Source organism: Salarias fasciatus, chromosome 4, assembly GCF_902148845.1.
Source record: "Salarias fasciatus chromosome 4, fSalaFa1.1, whole genome shotgun sequence".
NCBI lineage: Eukaryota > Metazoa > Chordata > Actinopteri > Blenniiformes > Blenniidae > Salarias > Salarias fasciatus.
This window is the reverse complement of record NC_043748.1, coordinates 4,184,520-4,201,443: the sequence shown is the minus strand read 5'-3', so window position 1 is coordinate 4,201,443 and position 16,924 is coordinate 4,184,520. Positions and strand designations below refer to the sequence as shown.

At 44.5% G+C, this 16,924-nt stretch overlaps 1 protein-coding gene across 1 annotated transcript; it reads left to right on the top strand.

The window, feature by feature from the left end:
- The first annotated feature begins 7,497 nt into the window (after nucleotides 1-7,497).
- mafk (v-maf avian musculoaponeurotic fibrosarcoma oncogene homolog K) lies at nucleotides 7,498-15,732 on the top strand. Its single transcript, XM_030089824.1, has 3 exons — nucleotides 7,498-7,833; nucleotides 13,329-13,407; nucleotides 13,483-15,732. The coding sequence occupies exons 1-3, from the start codon at nucleotides 7,658-7,660 to the stop codon at nucleotides 13,918-13,920; spliced, it is 693 nt and encodes a 230-aa protein (XP_029945684.1). The 5' UTR covers nucleotides 7,498-7,657; the 3' UTR covers nucleotides 13,921-15,732.
- Nucleotides 15,733-16,924: the final 1,192 nt, after the last annotated feature.

Below are 16,924 nucleotides of genomic sequence, written 5' to 3'. Positions count from 1 at the left end.
AAGGCACAGCGCCGCTAAGCGGTGAGGATGGGAACATCATGTCTGGGTGCCACTGCCTTGCTATTAATCACGTGAGAACGGAAGATATTTCGCCTAATTCCTCCTAAAATATACCCATTTATGGTCATTTTTACTTATCAGTTATTATATCCCATTTGGGAAATTGCACATGATAACTTCCTGAGGAAATTTGCACATAAATGACATTGCCAGTACAGTATGAGCCAACTCATGGTACACATGGTGCACATAATGGTCCTAAAGGCTGAATAGTAATAATAATAATAATAATAATAATAATAATAATAATAATAATAATAATAATAATAATAATAATAATAACAGGAAACATTTTGTGAGGGATGAAAAAAAGTCATTGTCATAACTAGAGGGCCAATTTGTGACCAAGCACAGTGCCATACAATTTTTTCCAGAATCGTGACAGTTAATAAGAATACCATTGAATTCTACAGGCTGCATCATGCATGAGAATATCATCATTAAACAGTGAGCACTGTTGGGCACAAAGTTCTGCCATACTGTTGTTGTCCTGTTAGTTTCACAAAGCTAAGTCACTGCATTTAAAAGCTGATAGAGTCTGTTTAAAAGTCAGCTCATGGATGATCCAATCAATAAAGAAGACATCCAGAATGACTAAACTGGGCTGTTTTTTTTTTTATTTTGACTCTTCAGTCTGTCTGAAAATTCAGCCTCAGAATTAACTACATGGTATCAGATGTATTCAAGGGGTGGTTAATGAAATAAACACTTCTGAGAATTCCTCAATGACATACTTTTATCCAATCATTAAAACAAGTGTAAGCAGATATTTTCTTATCATATAATTAAAATTTAATTCAATAGTTCTGCTCACCATTCTTAAAAACAATTAAAGAATGAAGCAATTCAGCCTTGAAATGTTTTGCCTCATGACTTGTTCATTTCTCTATTATCACCACTCATTCTTATCACATTTCTGATATGACATTCAATACTTGATGATGGAAATCACTCGGTTTGACTTCTCAGAGCATCTGCTGGAGAAAAAAACATTCCTAAATAAAGATTTTTCAATTCAGTGATGCACTACTTATACAACTGGCTGATGTGAAATGAGATCTGTCTTAATGGCAAAATAATGCACTTTATTGAAATTTTGTTTTGGAAAGAATGGTGATTTCGACAAGAGGAGGGATGTTTCTGCATTATGACTCATTATATTTGGATTTGTTTTGAACAGATGTCATGGCACTGGAGCTGCAGACAGTCTGGTGTTAGTGTTAGTCCCCTGGCTTCCTGTTGGCCTTTCCGTTGGCATGAAGCTTCCTGTGGATGAGTGGGTTTTCTTCTGGTATTCCAGTTGCCCCAGTATCAAAAAGCCAAGGATGTCAAACATAAGGCCCTTGGGCCAAAGACTGGCCAGCAAGAATGTCCAATCGGCCCACAAAGCCATCAAGCAAACTGTAAATACTTCAAAGAAAACCTTGGTTTCTTCAGAGTTGTGGATACAACAGTGAAACATCAACTGAGACATCAGTGATGCTGCTGTGAATGACAACAAACTAGCATTAGTTAGCATTTAATTTGTTGGACATTTCAATCAATCAATCAATTTTATTTTTGTATAGCCCAGTATCACAACAACAGTTGCCTCAGAGGGCTTCAAGATGTTACATTGATTGGTAAAAATAAAAACAGTGAATAAGCATAATATTAATATGTCAAATTCAGTAACAAGACAAAACGAAGCAACAACCGCCTTAGACCTTCACATCCGGCAAGAAAAAACTCCAAAAACCCAGTGGGAAAAGAAGAAATCTTGGGGAGAACCACAGTATGGAGGGATCCCTCTCCCAGGGACGGACAGCTTTGGCAACAGCTAGCATGAGACAATAAGAAGTAAAGCCTCGGACTATGTTGAGGACAGTCCGTTGGACGGTCCAGCACAGGAACTACGGATCCCAGAGGTAGAACTGAAGCCAGTCCGCGGGCAGGACCGACAGGAGTGTCCTCCCGGTCCGGCCGGAGCTTGTTCGTAGGCCCTCGTGATAGTGGAGTCAGCAACTGAAACTGGAGAAGACTCCCCCTCGAAGGGGGGGGACAGTAGGTGAAAAGCAATGAACGGACTAAAGGGAATAACATTCAGACATTAGAGGATAGGGCTCAGTGCACCGTACTTCCCACAGCATTCTAGCTCCTGGGGCAGCTTTGTGAATAGTTTAGTATTTAAACTAGCATTAGTTAGCATTTAATTTGTTGGACATTTAACTGTTTGGTGTCATTAAAATTGGTTTTAAGTTGAGATTGTAGCTATTTTCAGCACAAATTAAAAACAAATGACAATTTAATCATGAAAAGTGTGTGCTACAAGGAAAAAAAATCCTTTTTGAAGACCATCATGGAATTATTTCTCCAGTCTGTCCCACTCAAATGAAACTGGGCTGCATGTGACTCCTGTACCAAAATGTGTTTCACACCCCTGAGATTAAGACAGATACCTTATATTAATTAATGTTTATTGATCATTTATAGTTTGTTCATTGGAATTTTTCAAATTCATGAAAAAATGCTTTTATCAAAGTAAATACAACATTAAACAGTATGTATGGGTAAGAAAAATAGCCATGTGATGGGTTCCTTATTGGAGTTTATGAAAACATAATTAGCTTCAATACACAGGAATTTTTTTAGCCAGATCTTTGTACCAGTACCAGTATTCAACATTTTTCTATATTGTCAAGCAAATAAGAGATAGCTATTGAATGAAATGATGAGAAACCGTCTCATTAGTGATTAGTATTGTGGAAAGCATTTTTTTTAAAACATAAATTCTATAAACGGACCAAAGCATAGCACAGCTATATGATCTTGTATCAACTAACTATTGTTAATTTGGAAGAAATTTGGAGTAAACTTAACAAATCATGTCTACGTGACGGTGCGTTCCCCCATGTTTGTCCTGTCAGCTGGGACTGGCTTTCAAATCACACATTCCTGAAGTTCAAGATCATTTAATGGCTGTAGTAGCAAACAACAACACGAGGTGGTGATGGTGAACCGACACAAGGTGGCAGCAGCCTCTGCTCTATAAAACAGATCACTGACTGCACTGCCTCATATGAGCTAACTAACCAGAATGAAAACCCAAACCAAACAGCTGCTTCAAAGCCAAACCGTCCCCTGAGACAGATGACGGAGTGTTTCAGTGAAAGAGGATGTGAAATGTTAAAGAAACGGAGATGAACTGCATCTCTTTTCTCGAGGAGTGACAGTCCACATGTTTTCATCGCCCCACAACTTTTCCGTGCCTGGAGCAAAACAGAGTGAGAGCATCAAAGCCTGGGCGGCCTTAATAATGTCCATATTTAGTCCCGCCTCTGGTCAGCGGCACGGATCTGCTCATTCCTCCACCGTTGCTCAGCTGTGACAAGACTATCAAGTGCAGTAAGACGCTGCTCTCCGCTTCAGCGAAGCAGACTTGTGATCATCTTCCTTGATAGGTTTTTCTTTTTGCTTCAGCAATCAAAGAGTTTTCACTCGGGCGAAGCTCTCAGAGTGTCTGGTGGACACAGCCCTCCGACCCGAGGCCCGCCCCGGCCTCTGCTGCCACCCATATCTAACTTCACGCTGTCGGTTTTTCTAAAGCAGCTCCGAACTGCCAGCTGGTTACGTAAAGTGTTTTCATATGAAACACATTTTGGTGAAGTCAGTGGAATGTTCAGTAAGAGCTCCGAATTAAACTCTGTGTCATCTGGGAAGTTCATAAATCTGCAAAAACAATCCTTCAACTTCTGGCTCGAACAGTGCCAGAGACAGCTATTTCATGTGTCAGGTATTCTCAGCAAGCAAACTGCTCTACAGTGAGTAAACATCCAGCGCGAGAAAATGAGTTTTTGAATCTGTATTTACGATTTTATATGACTTTGCTCGTGGGAATGTTGTTACCTCAGTTTGAAAAATCCTGCATGGTAAATATCAGCCTTTTTTTTCCCCCTCCTTGCTAATAATTTAAAGCATTTGGAAGAAAAAAAAAAAAAAAGATCCTCTTACAACAGGGGGCCTCTTTGTACCAGATCAGATTTCTGAGTTCAACAGTCTGAGTCAGAAAGAAGCAAGATTAGTGACTCAATGTTACTTCCTGTAATCCAAACCTGCCTGCAAGGACCTGGACCCCACAGATCGAACCCACCCCAGTCCGCCGTCCCTGTTTGTGTGCTGTTGGACACCCCGGGTGTATTTCAGGTCATCTACGTGCGCCGCCGCCAGATGGACGGTAATTGGGTGGAATGGCATCGACTGAGCAGCTGGACGTCCGACTGATGCGCAGCACCGGCGGTGGTCCTGCAGAGGCTCTGTCTCAGAGTCTGACTGCTGTGACATTCAGCAGGAAACACAGCGTAGCGCAAGTGCTGTGATCTAGTTTCTGTTTGTTTGTTCAACGTTTCCCCAACTACATCCTGTCTCACTCAGCTTAATGTCATCTCATCTCTGATTTAATATCATGCTTAATCCAATCACAAACCTCTGCACATTTAACGTTTCAATTTAGAGTATCAAAACATCACTTTGATCAAATGCCTGTCAATTATTCTTACAACTAATTCAAAACATTATGAGATTATTTCAAATCCTATTTGTGTTCTTATTCAAACATTTCAGTCATATCTGGTGTTATCTAGCAGCATCATCACATGTAAAGAGAAGTTTCTTTCATTCCAGTCGGTTTTAAACCATCCCGGCTCAGTCTATCTCACTTCATCCTGTGATCTGATCTCATACAGTCTCAACTCATCCTATATCGTTATATCTAATAAAATCTCACACTGCATTTACTCATTCCAAACTATTTCATCCTGTCTCACCTCACCTCACCCCATCTGTCTAATCTCACCCACTCTCATCTGATCTCAGATCAGTTCACCTCTTCCCCTCTTCTCCCATCCTACTTAATGCTTTTTCCCTTTGAACACTGTGCAACTTTACCTCTAATATCCAAAAACAAACAAATATGATCTAATTGAGAAACTTATCCACATAAACCACCCAGAGGAAACTGTGTGTTGCTGCTTGCGGTTGCCCTGATGATGACGATGACGATGATGATGATGATGGAGGCAAAGCCGAACACAGAGCCGGTTACTCATCTATGCTTTCCGTCTTACTCCAAGCGCACCGCAGTGCAGATGAAAGAATGCGGCAGACTATCTTTTAGCAAACCGATTGATTCCACATGCGATCCGGAGGAACGGGTCTGATCTGCTGAGTCATTAACCACAGAGTAAAGACAGTAACCATAAATCTGCAGCAGTCTGCTTCCCAGGAAACATCTCGGGCTCAGAGAAAAAAGATGGAAGGGGGGGTGTTAGTCAGTTTTTTTGCTGGAAGCGGGCCTTTGTGGAGCGTATGAGGGAGTATTCCTCTTGTGACTCACAAGTGTCATAACTCAGTGTTTTCAGTGTTTTGAACGTCAGTGCTTTGGAAAAACAGTAAAAAGCGGAGCCCTCCTCACATCAGAGACTCTGACTAGCAACAAGTTTTATTTCTTTTTTGCCTCAACAGCCGCTCTGTGGTCACAACCCAACAGGCCTTTAATCACTCATTTACTAATCTGCTTCGTCATGTATCTAAAGGTCGCACTGACGACATGCCTCACATACTGCGTGTGTTTATTTTTGTGTTTCTGCGTTTCCTCTTTTGGGCTAAATTTAACTCCACTCAATAGAAGTCATCATGGAACAGAAAAAAGAAAAATTCAATAGCAAAATGTCTTTTGACCTAAAAAGGTCAATGAAATAAAGAAGTAAAACCAGGGAAAGCACCAGACGATGCGTTCATGCTGAGGTGTCTCCACACTGCCTTCATTGTGAAAACTCATTTTTCAGTGCATTTGACAGTTTCCCATATTTTTCTGAATAAATCGGTGGATTTAAAGAAACAAACAGGCATTGTCTCCTGGTTACTAAATGGATGAGTTTTTCATGAAATTGATCACATGCATGTGTCACAGGAGCTGTGTGAGGCACGTTGACCTTTACCGGGAATTTGTAGTGAAAACTCGACCTTCTGTGATTTCATCTTTAATGTGAATCTCGGGGCTCGTTTCCCTTATAAAGCAGAGCGGTCTAGCTGAGTGGTTCCCAACCTTTTCTGCTTCTGCTTTTTGACAGATTCACCTTTCTTTTCAGCCTGACCGCCATTTTTTCTCTCTGTATGCTGAAAAAAATATCATTTTTGTGCCTTTATTAAATTAAAAAAAAAACACCTAATATGTAATCTGACACTTAAACCTAATAGTTTTTTTGACATTGATAGAGTAAATGCTAACTCAGCCACATTTAAAAAGTAAAAAAAATCACTTTAACTTAAAATCAAGAGGCCTTTGGGACCTCACATGAATCTTTGAAGCCACCCCTGTGAGGGTTGGGGCCCCCCCCAGAGAGCTTCACTGGGGACCCAGCAGCAAAAGAAACATCTGGGAGTCAGGTGGATCCTCCTTTTTTCTTTTAATTTACTTTTTGAAAAAAAAAACCCCTCATGATCAAAAGAAATATGCTGAAAGGAAATCTAATAATTGTAGAGTATTAATAGTAATAAAAATAACAAGTGAAGAGCTGTTCCTTTGCTGGGGTTAACAGGGGGCCACGGCCACGCTGTGAGAGTGTGTTTGTCCTGTGCAGGGTAGAGATGGGCACTCCTCTTCTTTCAGCGCCACGGCCCAGCATGTTTTCAATGTTTCCCTGCTGCAGCACACCTGGATTTAATGGATCATCATGAAGCTCTGCAGAAGACCTAATAACAAACCAGTCATTACAATCAGATGCGTCAAAGCGAAGGCACGGGACCATGGCCCTCCAAGACCAGGACTGCTGATGTTCAAGTATTCAAAAAACATGTTTGGAAAGTCTTTAAAATATGCTTTTTAAAAAGCTGGTCCGCTCAGCAGAAACGAGAAGGGAAAGTGAGCTTTGTTTTGAACTGTGTAGCCCTCCATGTTTATAGTGTAAACACACAGCATCTGCTTTTAACAGGCACAGTCTGGAGCCACCTCAAAGCCGAATATCTCAAAACTAGAACCGGAAAAACCTTAAAAGGATGCAGACTAAGCATATCTGCATCCACTGCTTTAATTACCCAGAATAACTTGTGACGTGACTGGCTGCAGCGCAGTTAAAATAAGAGAAATCCTGTGACTGCTGGGCTACTACACCACATACTTTCCCCAGGAATGGAATGCTGCTGCTCCCAAGCTCTCACACAGGGAGGGGGGGGGGTCGCTGTTTTCACTCACTTAATGCACATTTTTGAATACCTTGTAGTGAAGGCCTGACCATAAAAGAAGTGGGAGGGAGCAGGAGGTCTGAGGAGAGCAACAAGTCTGAGATTTCCTCCTGGAACTTCTGTTTTTTTTTTTTTTTTTTTTTTCTCGGATTGTATAAAAAGGAAGAAGAAGCTGACTTCGTACAGATTAGTTTTGTAAAGTAAGCAAAAGCAGCGGCCAACAGTATCTATCTTCTATTTATGGATCCCCCCTCCCACCTCCTCCCTCGACCCCCCCCCTCTCTTCCCAGACTGACGTCAGCAGAAAGTTATTTTCATGAATGGAGGGGGCGGTCACGAGGAATCGGTGACGTGAGTGCTTGCGGAAGCAGCGCGTGGAATGTTGGTACATTGTTGTTGTTTTTTAGTTAATTTAGTACGAGGATACGCCGCCGCCGTCCGCTCCACGCGCTACACCCGCCGTGTCACGTTTAACCGGGACCCGCGCGCGACCGACACCGACTCCCGGCAACATTCACGCAACTCCCGGGTCCACAGAGGAGTCCGTCCACAGAGGTGAGCTCAGCTTGTTGTCTTTTTTTTCCCCACCTCGGTTTCTTTTTTTTTTTTTTTTAATCTACATTCCTGTGTTAATAGTTGGAGTTCTCAGGGTGACATACCGGAGCTCGGTGGCGGGTCTGGGTTTCCGCCGCACAGCTCGCGGGATGAGTTCTGACCCGGTTCTGAGAGTTGATGTTGACTTGGTGAAGAGTTTGTGCGGCGGACACGTGTTGTGCTGGAGAAACACTACGCAATGCCCAGAAAGTGGATCAGGCGTCGGAACAGGCGCGATCAGGAAGTTTATTATAGTAATCGTCTATTATTTGTACCTTATTTTCCTTTTTTCGCTCATTTCAAACTCTTTAAATACACATTCGTGCAATACTTTGAAGTGAATGGATCAATTCAGAGCGCTCAGAACTCACGCCAACTTATTTATGGAATACATTATTTTTCTGAAACAATTTAACTGAAAATGAAAGTTACTGTTGCTCACTGATGTTTGTAATTATAAGTTATTCAGACATTGTTTAAACTCTATTCTGTATTTCTCGGATTATATTTAAAGGATAATAGAAGTTTTAAAAAAAAGTTTAATGTAAAGCATTTCCACATCCTCTTTAAAGACAGTATTTGGAATAGCAGCCTGCTCTTGACATTGGGATCAACACGTGGTCTGCATTTTCGACATGTGGGACAAAGGGCACGATGTGAGGTGAGACCACCAGGGCTGCCTGGTCCACACAGGAGAAAGCAGCAGTTCCAGCAAACAGCAGGAGGGGCACATATTTCCACAATCAATCAATCACTGTGGAGGAACAAATGGCTTTATCTTATCTCTCTGTTTAGCTGTAATTTGTGGTCCACATAAATCTTAATGGGTGAAGATAAATAAACCCGGTTCTCAAAGTGTGCTGACCTGATGGATTTTTCTTTTTTACCTCCATCTTTCTTTTTCTTTCCTGACTATCGTGGACTTGTGACCTTTTTAATGGCACCGTGATTAATAGATGGAAAATATTTGTCTCTGGGCAGCTTGTTCCACTTAGATGGTCACAGATTTGTGCCCAGGATGTTTTTCTTCTTCGTCCACTGTTGGGTGCACAATGTGTCTCAGACAGTGGGATAGGTTGCACCCCACCCCCCCCCCTGTCATGAGGTTAACATGTGGTTCAATCACCAAAGTGATGATGTCTGTTTTGGATGGAGCAGTCACAGCAGCTGACTCATTTCACCACCTCGCAAGCACATTAAAAGAAATCCCCCATGGTTGAATAGTCTGGCTCCGGTTATTCATCTGGCCGGACGGCGGTGGAGAACACAGAGCGTTTTTGGTGGTGGAGTGTTGTGAAAGTGAAATATTTGTGGGTAGCAATGTGATGACTCACTGGGATTTTGTTGGCCGTGATGTGTTTTGCTCCCTTTACTGGGAAAAAAAAAAAGAAGAGATGTTGAGTTTTCATCATTGACTCTGGAAGCCGGCGATTTTACACACAGCTGAACACGCCGGAGAGCGCACATACAAAACAATAAGAGGCAGAGTCTGCAGACTGTGACTCACTGACAGTTACACGGAATCCGAGGAGATTTGCATCATGTTCTTTCCTGGATTTCCAAACACTGCTTTCACTTGGTGGTGGGCCACAGGTGTGGCGAGTGTCGGGTTCGCCGTTTTATTTATTTAGCGAGATGGTGGTGTCGGGCATGCCTTGTTTATTCTCAGCTGAAACTTGCTGATTAGGCTGGTGAGTCACATTGCAAAGTGACAGCCATGTAAACAAATGCTCTAAAATAACCTAAACTTGTGATTTCCGCTCACATCCTGCCCGTGTTTACACCAGTGCCCCAGCTAGTGGGTTTAAAAGAGAACATTAACTGGATTAATATCAACATTTCCAAGTAAAGAGTCACAGAAGATTTTCAGAAACTGTGTGTTTGGCTCGTAACTCCGTTAATGTCCATTTCCGTTGCATTTTTGGCATTTCTGTGAATCGAGCTGTCACGGCTGGGAGAATATCTCTCCTCAGATATTTAGTGACTTCTCCTCCCTTTCCGCGCCAAACGTTCCGGCGGTCATGCCAACCATTTCCAAGGTTCTCTGTACTTTTCCTTCCTCTCCGTGAAACAACGGGATTTTCCAGGAAACGTCAGATCAGGAGGGTGTGATTCCCTGCCGCTGGTCGTCGCTTTTACCAGTAAACAGCGTGACTCACTGCTCAGCTATGCTCTCCATTTCCTTCACATATTATCCCACCGAATGTGCTGCGCCGAGGAAAAGAGCGAGAGTGGGCTGCGCGCCCCCAGTCTGCGGCGGGAAAGCTCCTCACCTCCTCTTTGGAAGAGCGCAAGAAAAGCGGGAGCTTTCTCGGAGGACCGAGGTAGACGGTCAAGGGCGAGCGCCGAGTCGGCTTTCTGTCGAGCTCGCTCCCAGAGCGAGCTGAAAACAGGAGAAAAACAAAGCCGAGTCTGCATTTACCACTGAAGCGTGAGCAGAGGAGTCTGATAGCAGAGGGTTAGGGGTAGGGTTCGGGTTTGCGCTCACCTGCTGCATGAACTTGAGGCTGGAAATGACCCTAACATGAAGAGAAACTGCTCAAGTTCGTCGAAATGACTTGTAAATAGGTTAACATGTGTAATATTCATATTTGTCCCCATTTTCTGGCCTGGGTGTGTTTTTTTTTTTTCTGCTTCTCTCGTGAACGGGGTCACAAAGCGTCTCCTCAAAACAAGACGTGCGCTCAGCAGCCCGGGCCGTGCACAGCTGTCCTAACAAACAGGAGACGTGGAGCAGACAGCTGAGTGAGCAGGACCCATGAAGAAGTGAAAGGAAAGGTGGACTGTATCTTCTGCTCTCCTCGCAGACGGTGGTCTCACGTCCCACACACACACACACACACAAGCGCGCGCACGACACGTATGCCGGGCCGGATTTGTTTGGGCACGGCGAGCGAAAGAGACATGAGACGCTTCTGAATTCCAGACATTTCGCGAAATTTGCGGCCCATTGTTTTACAAGTGGGATCGTCTTGAACTCCACCCCCACAGCCGAGTGCATAGCAGGACATATTCAGGCAGCCCGCTCCCCTCGGCAGCCAAGATCTGCCTGGATGTGTGCATGTGAGAGTTTGCACATGTGTGTTCACTCAGGAATGCAGTTTTTTTTTTTTTTTTTTTTTGTTCTTTACCCGCCATCTGTGGCCTTTTTTTTTTTTTTTTTTTTGTTTCAGATATTTTCCCAGACTCCTTCTCTCTGTGTTATGAAAAACCCTACCATGAGTTGTTTTCTCGCCTGCGTTGGGGGGTGGGGGGGTTAGTGGATTTGGCTGTGTGATATAATTGCTGTTTTTCCTCCGGAGGAGACTTTGCGATCAAGAAAAACCTTGTCCGTGCGCGAGTTGCAAAAACATAAGCACATGCCTAAAGAATTTGAGGGAAACAACCTGGCCTCTTGGTTTAGGCTGGAGGCCTCCAGTACGAAGAGACGGGAGGCCCCACACCACATTTCCATGGTCTTTGAGAGGAATATACCCAGGGACCCCCTTCTGACGCAACCCCTCTTAGATGAGGCTGTTTAGGCCAACTTTCTTGTTGTGGAATGCCTCATTTTCAGGCCGTCATGTTTATTCGATGCCTCTGAAAATCTCGATTACGTAATTCTTCTGCGGCGTTTTTTTATTTTTTTTTTAGCAGCAGATGTTCTTTAAGTTTTCTGAACAGCAGTTCGTGTGGCTCTGGGTTTGGCTTCTGTTTATTTTCCAAGGCAGAGTTCAGAATCAGATTTGAGCTATTTTAAGGATAATGACTAATGTTTGGAAAAAAAAAAGTTTTGTTATATTAGCAACATTTTTACAGCCATGGTGGAAACACGACGAACACCCTGGAACGAGCCGTGGCGCCCGGCGTACCAGTCCTCCATGAAAGTAGCTTTCATGGAGGAAAGCCGAGGGAGGTATTTGCCCTCTTACTGAAGTATCACTTATCACATGCTCGCTTAAATTGTTTAGTTGGCAGAAATTTGTGTCAGCGCTGTGCGCTAAATATATCCCCCCCAGAGTTAAATAAGGGCATGGACAGGCTCAGGAAAGCCCGGCGTAAGAGGATCCAGCCATAGAGGCGCAGCCCTGAATCGATAGACTCCAATTGTCTCTCAGCAAAAAATACATTAGTGACTATAAAGGAAACTATTTCTCTGTGACACTCTATCGTCAGGAATTTTTCCACATGCGCACCTACTGGCCTGTAAAGTTCAACATCACTGTAAACGTTATGTGTTTGGGAGTGTGTGACGGCCAGTGTTTTGGACTGCCTGTTGCTGTAGACACCGAGATATCAGATTAGATTGAGCGGCATTCAGAGGGACAAGTAACAAAAAACAGAGACCGTCACAGGAGAGAGTGTGTGTGCGTGCGTGCGTGTGTGTGTGTGTGTGTGTGTGTGTGTGTGTGTGTGTGTGTGTGTGCTGCCTTGAAGTCGTCAGCATAAGTGGATGTTTGTGATTTGTACTATGTATGGGTTGTGCTGCGGTTATGAATGAGACTTGTTTACCCTTTCGGTGACCATGTGACTCACACTCCCACGCCCATTGGCAGGGCGTTTCCATGGCAGCTGTGAGCATGGAACAGTGAACTCGTAGTCGAGCTGGTCTGCAGGTCCTGAAATGGAGCCTGGGGGGGTTGGGGGGGGGGGGGGGGGGGGGGGGGGGGGGGGGGGGGGATGTGTGCCTCTCACAGGATCACAGCTCAGCGCTCTCGCTTTTTTTGGCCATGGCAGCAGTCTGGAAAGCATGCGCCTTGCTGTAACCAGCACACTGAAGGCTTTTCTAAAAACTGCCCTGGCAAAATCACTAAGTCACAAGAGCTTAGATGCAAAGTTCTGCGAAGAGCAGCGGCAGAGAGGTTGCCTGTTTCTAATTTTGCCTGGTCTAGTGAACTACATTGTCAGGGCCCTCCTCCTCCTCCTGCTCTCATAGGTAAATACAGGCACGCTCCAGTTGCTGCTATTTACTGGAGTCGTGCTGCCATCTGCTGGCACATATGGCACAAACAGACACTAATATTGACATATGATGTAACCCTGGAATGCTGCTGTGTCGCCTCTCGGTTAATTCACAGAGAGGAGCGCTTGTATCTGCGTCATTCATGCTGATCTTTCAGATTCTGGATCTGAGACACACTGCTGCTGTTCAGAGAAATCTGAACGTGTTGGTACAATACGATCCAAAACAGCCCTCGCTGTGAAGCAGGGGTGTTGAACACATGTGAGTTCAGGGGATTTGTGTTTGAAGGTACTGTTTTATAAATCAATTATCCAAAATAAAAGACAAATCCCTCAAAGTTGGGATTTAAAAATAACTTTTGGACCTGAAGTCACTTGTGTGTCGTCACCCACCACCCAAGATCCAACACATGTTGAAACCCGCCTTGCAAAAAAAGTAAAAAATATACAATCTGACATCCTAAGAACTATTGATTTGTCATTGTCTGACGCTGACCCTCTTTTCTTGTCCTCAGTGTGTCTTCTGTGAGATTCTGGTCACTCGTCTGCATGCAGGGAATGACGACTCATTTCAAGACGAGCAAAGCTTTAAAGGTGAGTGGCGAGTGTGAGGGAGGCCTTCCTGACGCCTGTCCCAACCCTCACCTGCTGCGCCTTCCTCTCCCGCAGGTCAAGAAGGAGGCGGGGGAGAATGCTCCGGCGCTCAGCGACGACGAGCTGGTGGCCATGTCCGTGCGGGAGCTGAACCAGCACCTGCGCGGACTCACCAAGGAGGACGTGGTGCGGTTGAAGCAGCGGCGGCGGACCCTGAAGAACCGCGGCTACGCCGCCAGCTGCCGCATCAAGCGCGTCACGCAGAAGGAGGAGCTGGAGCGGCAGAAGACGGAGCTGCAGCAGGAGGTGGACAAGCTGGCGCGCGAGAACGCCAGCATGAGGCTGGAGCTGGACGCCCTGCGCGCCAAGTACGAGGCCCTGCAGTGCTTCGCCCGGACAGTGACGCGGGGGCCCCTGTCGCCGGGCAAGGTGGCCACCACCAGCGTCATCACCATCGTCAAGTCGGCCAACCACAACAACTCCAGCCCCGCCCCGTTCTCGGCCCCCTCCTAGTGCCGACGGGACCGGGCTCCTGGCTCCGACCCGGCCCGAACCCACTCCCACCCCCCCCTCCTGCGCTGAGAGGACGCTCGGCCGTTAGACTGAGGGAGGCGGCGAGGGGGCCGGCTCTATGTGACGTTGTGCTGCATTCACCATTCTGTCTCCCTTCTTCTGTCGTCCTCACACACCCTACATTGTCTGTGCACTGTGTAACTCCCCCCTCCTCCTGACCCCTGACCCCCAGCGCCGGCAGGTCACTGGGCCTCTGAACACAGAGATTCACTCCAGCAGAAAGTATTGGACACCTGACGACTTTCAATGTTCTAAAACACCCGAGACTGAAGTAGCTCTATCCTCGAAGCCTTTTTGCCAAATGTCCTTATCTGACCAAGCGTCTCAACGTGAGCGGAGCCTTTCTGAAGCCTTAAATAGTGACGTCTCCTGCTCTCCAGCCAGACGCCTCCGAGGAACCGTCCAAACACAACACCAGATGTTTCCACCGATACGTTCCGCTTCTCTTTTAGGAGGTGCGAAGCAGTAAAAATTGTTTTGGTTGAGTGAAAACCAGCCGAAACGCAGCCGTCCGGGGCAAGAGGCTGGAACAGTGTTGAGCTACGAGAGGTCATCAGAAACCTGCCTGGGGAGGTCAAGAAGGTGAGGTGCCTTATCCTACTATCCCTCTGAAGAAGTTTGGATTAAAAAGACCAACAGTTGCAGATTATATATTGAGAGTTACCAAAACGTTCAGATCAGCAGCGTCTAACTAGTTGATGGTGTCAGATAGCAGCTTTTCACAGAAAGTTTCCATGAATGTTCCTCCATGGGTCTAATTTAGTATTTTGAGAGCTATTCTCTGCCCGTCCTGGACTATACCGACTCCCATTGCAACAGGTTATTAAAGATTTGTGCCTTTTCTCTGCTGGAGAGGACTGGAGGACATGTCCGCAGGGGGTCCGAGTCACGTTGGTCCGATTATAAAGAGGCGTCTTCGGTGCATTCTGGCATTGATGAAATATACTATTTCAGATTGTTTGCTTAAAAAAAAAAAAAAATGCTGGGCTGTGATGGGTTTGGTAGAGGAAGGCATTGAAGGCCGGTGTGAGGGTGCGGAATGTGAGATGTTGGTGTATTCGTAGCTCAAATCGAATCAAATTCACCATAAGTATGATTAGAGCCGTTTTAAAGGTTGAACTCTGGAGGACTAAAAAAAAAAAAAAAAAAAAAAAATGTCAGATTAGTTTGGATTGGGAGGATTCGCCTCTCAGCATGAAGCACTTAAAAGGAAGCCGATACAGTTTAAATGAAAACCAGGTCACAGGACAACTTCTGTTTGGAATTGGATAAAGACGACAAAAAAAAAAAAAAAAAAAACGCAATTCCTACAGGGCTCCGCCGCATGATCGGACGTGGTGAGACCACTCGGTGCCGGTGGAGACGCCTCATGTCACAAAGGATGGTGTACTCTGACATGTATACTGCAGCACTTACTGATGTTTAGCCTTTCCTTTGTATGCCACTCTTTGGTAGGTAATCCATATTGGATATAACGATAACGACGAGAGCAGTTTCTTTTTTTTTCTCTCCTTTCTTTTTAAAAGTACAATGCAATCCAACTTCCGTCCTGTATATTACAGATTAGAGACGACAAAGCTCCCACTGCTTGTGTCGTCAGGTTACATTGAAGAACTCCGTCCGAACAGAAATCATTCCTACTGCCGGCTCTGAAACAGCGGCCGTTCACTTTGCTTTCGACACACTCTTCTACAAGAGAACTCCTGACGCCCGTCTCTACAAAACATTAAAAAAAAGAAGAAAAAAAAAAAAGCCGACTAAATGCAGTAAAATGCCCGGTTGTTATTGTACGTGTTCTGTAATATTTAAACATGAAAAAATTCACTTGAAATTCAGCCGTTTCTTACCGAGGATCCATTCCTAATTTGGAGTGAAGTCAATAGAGATTGTTCATGTCAGGATTTTCTCTTGGCTAAGAGGACATGACTGTTCTTCCCCTGTTCCATAGCTGCAAAGAACAGTACGGGGAACTCTGCTGCTGTACATCCTGCTGTGATTTTGAAGCAGGGGCATTGCTGTGTTCTTACTCTCATTTTGTATTTTCACTTTGGTTTCTATGTTGATACACCCTATGTTCTTTTTTTCCCCCCCCCGATACTTAGTTTTATACAGGATGCATATACAGTATATAAATATATATATATAAATATATTACATATTTTTCTATATTTATGTCTTTTACTATCTGGGAGTGGTGTGATTATGTAATCAGTCTTTGAAGTCTAATTGTTACTGATGCTGACCTTAATCTGAAAACAGAAACAAAAAAAGAAAAGAGGAAATCTTTACATTAACAACGAGAAAACTATTCTCTCCTCTCTCGAGTATTTATAACCCATGGATAGTTCCTCTCAGCACATGTACTATTTGTTTGAAACCGGGGTTACACACAGGTTGAAGCTGGTAATTACTGCGTCGCTCACAGCAGGGGTGTCAAACATAAGGCCCGCGGGCCAAAAACCGGCACGGTGACGCGGCAGTTTCTTGGACGTTTCACTGAAGGTGTCAATAAAATGCGTTTGACACCCCTGGCGACAGTCTGACTGTCAGTTCACTCTCACTGAGCAGCACATGTACGTCATGAACTTGTAAAGCTGCTATTTGCATTGAAGCGAGACTTTAAAACGCGGATTAAAAATGCGATCGGTCAATTTTCTGGATCGAACCTGCAGTACGTTAAAGCGACTGTTGACCAAATGTTCCGTTTACAGCCGTTCGGGCTTCTTTAAGTGAAGATTTTTTTTTTTTTTTTTTCGTGTGTGTAAAATCCTGATGTCAACTGGCAAAATCAAGAGTTTCAAACAAGAAAACTCACCTGATCACATGATTAAAGTCATTTTTTTTTCCAGCACATTCAGAAGAAAACAGCTCAAAGCGTTTTCTCTGAAGCCTAACAGCGACCTCTCATGGTGAAGTTACAGAATTATATTTAAGATGCCTTGAT

What these genes read in the sequence shown, in the direction of transcription:
- mafk (XM_030089824.1), top strand. Translation starts at nt 7,658, where the DNA reads ATGTTGGTACATTGTTGTTGTTTTTTAGTTAATTTAGTACGAGGATAC. An exon ending in AGAGGAGTCCGTCCACAGAG is followed by an intron (nt 7,834 to 13,328) that starts GTGAGCTCAGCT and finishes TCTTGTCCTCAG; the next exon opens with TGTGTCTTCTGTGAGATTCT. An exon ending in AGACGAGCAAAGCTTTAAAG is followed by an intron (nt 13,408 to 13,482) that starts GTGAGTGGCGAG and finishes CCTCTCCCGCAG; the next exon opens with GTCAAGAAGGAGGCGGGGGA.